The 8,809-nt window shown below is 29.0% G+C and overlaps 1 protein-coding gene across 1 annotated transcript in view; it reads right to left on the reverse strand.

The window, feature by feature from the left end:
- The window catches only part of LOC107441470 (voltage-dependent T-type calcium channel subunit alpha-1I), a 313,139-nt gene that overhangs the window by 157,777 nt on the left and 146,553 nt on the right, over positions 1 to 8,809 (reverse strand). The window contains exon 2 of the mRNA XM_043045682.2: positions 7,467 to 7,712. Within this exon, the coding sequence (XP_042901616.2) occupies positions 7,467 to 7,712 (246 nt within the window). The remainder of the gene's footprint in view (positions 1 to 7,466; positions 7,713 to 8,809) is intronic.

Here is an 8,809-nt window from a genome sequence, read left to right on the forward strand (position 1 = left end):
ATTTAACTGCGGTTTTTAAAGATTGATGATAGAAACATTAATGAATATAATAATTAATATCTTTCAAAAGATTTAGAAGTATTAAATGTGGAACAAAATGTAAATATTTTTTTATAAAGTTTGAGGTGCTGAGAGTTTTTTTTTACATGATGATTCATTTGGAATACAGTGAAACTATAGAGATAAGATATGAATACAGGAAGGAATTGTAGCGAGTTTGTTTTGTTTCTTTTAAATACAAACGCAATATCTGTAAAATGATTTTTTGAATCAATTGTCCAGTCATCTAATGTATCATTAGTTTAATGGCCTTGTCCACTAGGTTCACAGAGCTTTACGATAAATAACAAAAGTTTTTATTGATTGCATGAATTTGAAAAAAAGTAGAAGAAATTCGGTGTGGTTAGATAAATTGCAGCATCAAGTGAAATGATAAAGTAGCTTATAAATGAAGTTACATCATAAATAATGTCATTACAGAAAATTGAGAGTTAGAAACATTTTAATCATTTACATTCATTGGAACGCCATTATTTACAATAGTTATAATTATTAATACGTCATTACGCATTGTTCCGAATTTTTCTGAGCTCTTTATTTTTTAAAGTTAATGTGTTGAAATATACTAGATTGTTAACTTTTTATTATTTTGTTGGCAAATTTTTTCTGGGCTTATATAGTTTGAATTCAATTTATATCGTAGAAAGCACAAAGAGCTACACAAGGAGAAAAAAAAACGTTACCACTTTCTTGTTACAAGGAAAGGTTCTTAATTGTGAACTTTAAAAAAAAGTGCCTGTAAAAGTAATAACTTTTAAAAGTAAGAAAGTGTACACTAATTTAAAGGTAAAGAAGAAGTTAAACACGTGATTTTTTTAAAAACTTTTAATTACGTCGTTTGAAGCAACATTAAAACGTTTGTAACGTTTACAATGATGCAAACGGATGCACTATTATAAATTTGTCTATATTAAGAATATTAAAGAATTTTCTTTTCAGTAAAATTTAATTTTTTTAGTAATATTTCAAAAATATAGATATTTAAAACAAGAAGGATATATATTATCCTCTTTTTTTGTAACAGAATTGTAGTAAGTTCTGAAACAGATGCAGAAATTAATTTGTCTTATTTTATTTATTAAATAAAAAAAAATATTTCATTTAATTAATATCTGGAAATATTTTCTTATTATGATTTTAATATCAATCTGTTTCGCAGTAAGTCACTTAAATAGTGAAAAATGCATATTTTCTTTCTTATTTATATGAAATAGAAATCTTAAGAATATTTCTAAAATTTTCAATATTATAATTTATTCCAAAATTAAATTGTACTTTGCATATTAGTTAAATTTGAAAAAAACTTTGATAAAACGTTTTAGTATATTTCTTGTAACAATATTTGATGTTTTGGGGAAATTTACGATTATAATGATGTAAAAATTATTCAATTTATTTTATTAAAGAATGCAAATGAATAAATGTATTTATTAATGGGGAAGAATTTCAAAAATGTGAAAAATGCTTTAAAAATGCGAAAACAGTGTGCCATCCTGTAAAGCTCATATATGTTTTCATTATCTAATGCATATTTTAATAAAAAGTTATTTTTGGTTCATTCAAGAAATTAAAAAACGCAACAGTTTTTCAGTCTATTTACTGTAATTTTCGACATTTTTCGTCAACAGAAAAATCAAATTTCTATTCAAATCTTTTCTCAGATAAAAGTTTAAAATGATTTTAATAAGTATGCAATTAGTTCATTGTAGTTTTTTGGTTCTCAGAAATGAAGTAAATTCACGAATTTAGTAATCCGTATCAAATAATTATTAGTTCATATTAAAAGCTTCCAAGATTCAGAAATTTTCTTAATTATGTACAGATGGGTGTTTTTTTCCTTCTGAAATCAGTTCTTTTACAACAATTTCTTATTTAAGGATTTAATCTCTTTAAATGATTTCTATTCTTTTAAATAAATTTCGTATTCTTTTTTCTTCTTATTTGAATTTTCTGGAAAAATCCGACCTTTCTGAAACATTAAAGAATTAACTCTCATTAAACCATTTGTTTTCCAATTATCTTGCCTCAGTATTCTTTTTTATTACCATCAATTCTGAATTATCTCTTTTAATTGCGATTAATGACACGTGGTATTTAGCGTGCAATTTAGGTACAGTTTTTCTTTTACCAACGAAAAAAAAGAAACTTTTTATGCAAATTTCATTAATAAAGAAACTAAATCTATAGTAAGAAAAAAAAATGATAATAAAATAAAGATCCCGGAAGTAAAACGCTTATAAAAGATAATAAAAATTAAAAATAAAATTTCTCGTCTGGTTTTCTCTCATTAAATAGCAATATTTATTTTTGGCTTGGACGTATGACCAAAATAATTTACATAATTACTTTTAAATTACTAAGATTTTTACAGAGAAACTTTTATATAAATGATATAAATAGTAATATGCCGTTAATGTTAATGTATTGTGAATAATTTATGAAATAAAATAGTAAAGGCAAAACAATTCTGTGCGTCTAATTATGAGATTCATGTGTAAAGTCATAATTACATCTGAAAGAGGCTTATTTGTCTGATAAATAAGTATAGTTCGCTCACCACGAGTTGGCACTTGGCCTCAACTCCTCGGACGAAGAGTTCATTTCAGAGCGGGGGCAAGATAAGAAACGTCTCCGAGCTTGAAATTGAGACAACCCTTAACGTGCGCCAAACGCAAACAGTGAATTCTTTTTCAGTCACTTACTTCGCTTTATCATCAGCGATTATACCTTTCGTTACTCTGGCTAATTTCAGGGCTAAAGAGAATAGAAGGGCTAGTTCACTCCGCTCTTAGAGCTGAAGCTACGATTTCCCTCCTCGTGACATCACTGTGTCCACAGATCTCGGAAGATCGCACGCAAAGATATTATGATAACTTTGCATCTTTCTCTTTGTAAAAATAAGTTAGACTTTTTCTGTTTATTAGCTTTCAAACTTTACGTAATTAACACATTATTTCCATTCATAAACATAGTTTAAAAAAACTTTCTTGGCCATTATATTAAAAAAATACCATTTTAAACTTATAAAAATATTTTACTAGCTGTCGAAAATGACACTATGAATACTTTATTTTAAAAAGTTCAGTTTTAACTTTAATTATTAAGAAAAATGAAAGCATATATCGACACTTTTTTATCTACATATTCTTTTATAACAATAAGTTGAGTTAAATTTAGAATCCCCGATTTTAAAATATGCCGTTAATAGCAATTTGTTCATACTTAATCATTAGGAAACATCAACCTTAAACGCTAATTACTGAAACAAAATAATAATTTAGGTTCATAATGACATTAGAAATTTTACAATTGTTTATAGATATTTAAATTTACCATGATATAATTTATAGATATTTAAATTCAAGAGAATATAATTTTTAAAAGAATCATAAATATTTAGAATAACTACATTAAAAAAATAAGTTATGAAATTAGGAGAATTTCAACTGTACACTATATATTTTATTTATACTTTTTACTTACGTTTTAATTTTCTTTGACTTTATCCATTTTTTAATTTTTTTCACGTGCCTTTCCTTTTGAAGTAACGAGGCGGTTTCTATTTAGATAACGAATTTTTATAAAAGTTATTAACTATAGAAAAAACGTATCACTAGAGAAAATCGGAGGATTGGTGCGGCAAGAGTTTCTACAAAGGAGTGAACCAGCCCTTCTATTCTCTTTAGCCCTGGGCTAATTTAATGTATTACAGCAAAATCTCTCAAAAAAAGACAAACTATCCACTCAAAAGTGAGAAATATCATCAAAATTATGAAATATTTAATGTTAAAAAAATGCACATAAAGATTGCGAAATAATTTTTTTTTCATTCGATCGCCAAATGACAACCTTGTTCAGGATTGTTCACATCATTGTACTTCTCTGTAATAGCGAAATAGTATCGTCGGATACCACGTGATGAAAACGGAGCGAAGTGCCAACTCCTGGTGAACGAACTATAAATGAATCTCATTATGCATGTAACCTTTACTAATAAAAATATAATAAGTATGAATATTCATTCTTAAAAGTTGATTATTGGATCTTCTTTATTAATTTATAATAAGTTTTGTAGTAATTATTAACAATTATTTAAAAAAGTCATAAAAAGTCAGGCAAGTATTCCAAAATTAAAATATTAGCCTGTGAGTAATTTAGTTCTCGGTTATAGGTTTGCAATTTAAATTTGATAAAAAATTAAACCGCACGAGAGCAGAATGCCACTATATTACGTCAAATTGAAGTTAATAATCTACAAAAGGCACGGAGACTTAAAAAAAACTACAGACCATGGCTAGAACAAAACAAAAGGGAAAAATAAAATGATAAAACAAGTAATTACTAAAAGAAAAGTTCATCAGAGCTGCTTTTACAAGGTTGGGACACTAGCTTTTAAAATAATTTGAGTATCCACACCTAACTATAGTCATGACGAAACATTTCAAGATTTTCTGTAAGTGGAGTCTGCTTGGCGAAGTTTCTATCAGACTTCAACGTGTTGGAAATCTGAATTTTTATTATTGGGCTAATTTTAAAGTTAATATGTTGTACTTAGTTTTATTTTTAATTAAACAATGACAGATTATATGAATTTGACATGAACTATTATATGAGTTTGACATGAATTATTATATGAATTTGATATGAATTATTATATGAATTTGATGTGAATTATTATATGAATTAGAGTATCTGCACCTAATTATAGTCACGACAAAACATTTCAAAATTTTCTGTAAGAGGTGTTTGCTATCATACTTGGCGAAGTTTCTCTCGGACTTCAATGTGCTGGAAATTTGAATTTTTATTAATGGGCTAATCTTAAAGTACTTAATTTTATTTTTCGTTAAACAATGACAGATTATATGAATTTAATATGAATTATTATTTGAATTTGAAATGATTTATTATATGGATTTGATATGACTTATTATATGAATTAGTTTATCTGCACCTAATTATAGTCACGACAAAACATTTCAAAATTTTCTGTAAGAGGTGCTTACTATCATACTTGGCGAAGTTTCTCTCGGACTTCAATGTGTTGGAAATTTGAATTTTTATTATTGGGCTAATCTTAAAGTTAATATGTAGTACTTAATTTTATTTTTCATTAAACAATGGCAGATAGGCATAAATTTTTAAAATTAGAAAGTTAATAATCAGCATGCGCTGGAAATTACCTTGCAAACATTACGTATGAATGTTTTTGGCAATTCAGGACTTACTCCTTCACTTTGTNTGTTGGAAATTTGAATTTTCATTATTGGGCTAATCTTAAAGTTAATATGTAGTACTTAATTTTATTTTTCGTTAAACACTGACAGATTATATGAATTTGATATGAATTATTATTTGAATTTAAAATGATTTATTATATGGATTTGATATGACTTATTATATGAATTAGAGTATCTGCACCTAATTATAGTCACGACAAACCATTTCAAGATTTTCTGTAAGTGGAGTCTGCTTGGCGAAGTTTCTATCAGACTTCAACGTGTTGGAAATTTGAATTTTCATTATTGGGCTAATCTTAAAGTTAATATGTAGTACTTAATTTTATTTTTCGTTAAACAATGACAGATAGGCATAAATTTTTAAAATTAGAAAGTTAGTAATCAGCATGCGCTAGAAATTACCTTGCAAATATTACGTATGAATGTTTTTGGCAATTCAGGACTTACTCCTTCACTTTGTCTAAAAAAATAAGTAAATGCCGAACCCCCTCTTATGCTTACGTACGAAAGTTGCAGCCCCTTCCCCGGGATTCACTTAACTATTGAGTTGAACCGTTGTATAATTATTTTAGGATTAAATTCGAATAGAAGAAATTTAGCGTGACACAGAATTTAAGTTTTAATTCATTTTTTAAAAAAAAATTTAGGATACATTTTTTGTTTTCGTCAAGAGTTTTTGTGTTTTCATTTTGTTCTAAAAATATCTGACTTTTAAAACACTTTAAAAAAAATTATTTCCAAATTTTTTTCCCTCCCGAATTTTTTTACCTTTATATCTTTTGGAATTTTTCCATAGGTAATTTTTTGACACTTCTTTTTCGCTTTTTCGTTAAAACTGTTTCTTGAGTATGATTGTTTCATCAGTATTCAATTACTTTTTTCCAGCCAAGAGACAAAAAACTAAACCCAAATCGCGTAATTGTTTGATGAGAAATATTGAAATTTAACGATGTTTTTGGTTCGCTTGTAAAAATTTCTCCTGAAATAACTTTTTATGTAGAAAACTAATGTTTTAAGAAAACCTAAATTATTTATTATTTAATTTGGCATAACAAAAGCAACTTGATAAAAATGGTCAGAAATATATTTATTTCGCAAATTTTAGGAATATTTAAAAATAATTTTGCATCTACTGAATCCTTTAAACAATTGAGATTAATTTTAAAAGCAATAAAAAATTACTAACCTCCAATTTTGACATTGAGACAGATAAAACACCTTGTTGATGATCTCCAGTTAACTTAATTCGAAATGTTTGTTTATTTTCGGTAAATTTTGGTTTTCAACTAATGACCGATAGTTATACTTTATATATTTAATAGACGTTGTACTGTTACGTGATTTTTCCTATTCTCCACACTTTTCTTCTCTCCGTTATCATGATCACGAAATTCTTGCTTTTCCACCAACAACAGTACTTTTCATTTTAGTTAGAAGTATGAATATGCTGGTTTGGGGAAAAACAAGATTTGCGGATACCATGGTAACAAAAAGGGGGAAAGTGTGGAGAGCTTGGGATGCTTATTTTATGTACAAAGAGTATACCTATATAGTCCATAGCCAAATTATTAGATGCCCTATAAGATTCTGTGTGAAATCTTAATCATCAGGCGTTAAATATACAGCTTTATTGTTTTTACCTGACTGAAATTGGTTTGCACTTGTTTACGTTTGTGCATTAATTGGTTAAATTAGACGATATATAATATAAATTAGACGATATATTTAATAAATATAGAATATTTATTACATCAGGTATTACATAAGTATAGCATAATAATTCGACCAAATTATTAGACGCATTGCAGTGCTTTAAGAATTACATGTTTTGCACCAGTTTGTACACAATACTTTTATGCTTAAACATACATGTTTTTATTCAGGAGATTTTTTATGTACTTCCTATTAGTATTTGTTTTTAACGTATTGCATTACAATGCTAACCAATTGATACACGAACGTAAACAAATGCAAACCGGTTTCATCAGTGTAAAAACAATAAAGCTGTATAGTATCACCTGATATTTAAGATTTTACATCGAATTTCATAATGCGTCTAATAATTTGACCAGTGACTGTATATTGTAACACTCCAATTACGCTAGATGTCTAATATGAATGGGACAAATCACTGTTAATAAGATATAATATGGATTCTGTACTCACCCTGCAAAAACTATGAAGCAGTCGAGTCGATTCCATGAGTCGCTCATGTAAGCTCCTTTCCCGGTGATGCCCATGGCTATGGTCTTGATCATCATTTCAATGGCGAAGAAACCGAAGATGAAATCGTCAAAGATCTGCAGAAGTCGACACCGGCTAGATGTGCAGATCTCATCGGCACACGGTTGGTACATTCCTAGTGTGATGCAATTGAACAAGATGGCTATCATGCTCACACGTTCGAACCACGTGCAGAAAAAAAAGTTAAGGATTTCAAACAGTTCAAAATGTTATGTACAAGATTTGATACATAGATTACATAATCAAAAAAATGCTTGAGGATTTCAACAGACATTTACAGTTTCAAAATATTTAATGACTAAAAAACTAACAATTCTATTAGTATTAGTAAAGAAAATTATAGTTTGTCTACCGTGAGAACTCCCCCCTCCGCCTCAAAGTCTGATGCCGTCTGCTGCTATGGAGACAGGGATAGAGCATTTCTTGGAGGGTAGCTTCTCTTTACTAGCTACCCTCCAGGGCTAATACAACAGACCGAAGAAAAAGATTCTCTCGTCGACCGGACCCAAAACCAGTCCTAAACAATGACCTCACAACCCTACTTGAAATAGTTATATCTAGTTACTACAGTCACTGCCCCGGATGCATGCAGACGAATGGCTAAGGGAGTTCTTACTCTAGTCAAACTATAAATAAAGTATACATAGATTGTTGTGAGGTCTATTCTGCTCAAAGATTTGAGCATTTAGGGCAGCATTGCATCAAGACCAGGGAATTACAAGCTATTCCCGTCAGGTGTTTGCTGAACTGCTTCAGCCATAAAGTTTTTTGTTGCTGTTAATCATGATTTAGGGTTAGGGTACAATAGCTCTTTGATCGACGTGCTCTGATCTTAGGAGCTGCTCAACCTCTAAGTCAGTGCGTAGATAATGTATACAAAGTTAACAATTTCAACTATCTTACACAGTTTTAAACAACTAGGAGGCTTCGCTCTCTGCTCGCTGGCGCTCGCCAATCCCCGGAACTGCTTTCGCAGTTCATTTCGGATTGTCCGATGCTCGCTTTGCTCGCTCATTGGATACATTCTTAACGTCTAGCTTTTGTACTTTTCACTGTAGAAAATTCTAAACCTGTGCATTTCCATATTAATTTGAAATTGAAAACAGTTCGCATATTTTTCTTAATCACACTACTCTAAATTTTAGTTGTTGAGAAAAGTAACTGTTGTAAGTTTTGTTTTAAAGTCTTTCCCACAAAAGGGCTAAAGCCATGTGTTGTAAAACAATATGAAATAGTAGTCTGCCACTGAACGCCGGATGTAAAGC

This window comes from Parasteatoda tepidariorum, chromosome 3 (genome assembly GCF_043381705.1).
Source record: "Parasteatoda tepidariorum isolate YZ-2023 chromosome 3, CAS_Ptep_4.0, whole genome shotgun sequence".
In the NCBI taxonomy this organism is placed as follows: Eukaryota; Metazoa; Arthropoda; class Arachnida; order Araneae; family Theridiidae; genus Parasteatoda; species Parasteatoda tepidariorum.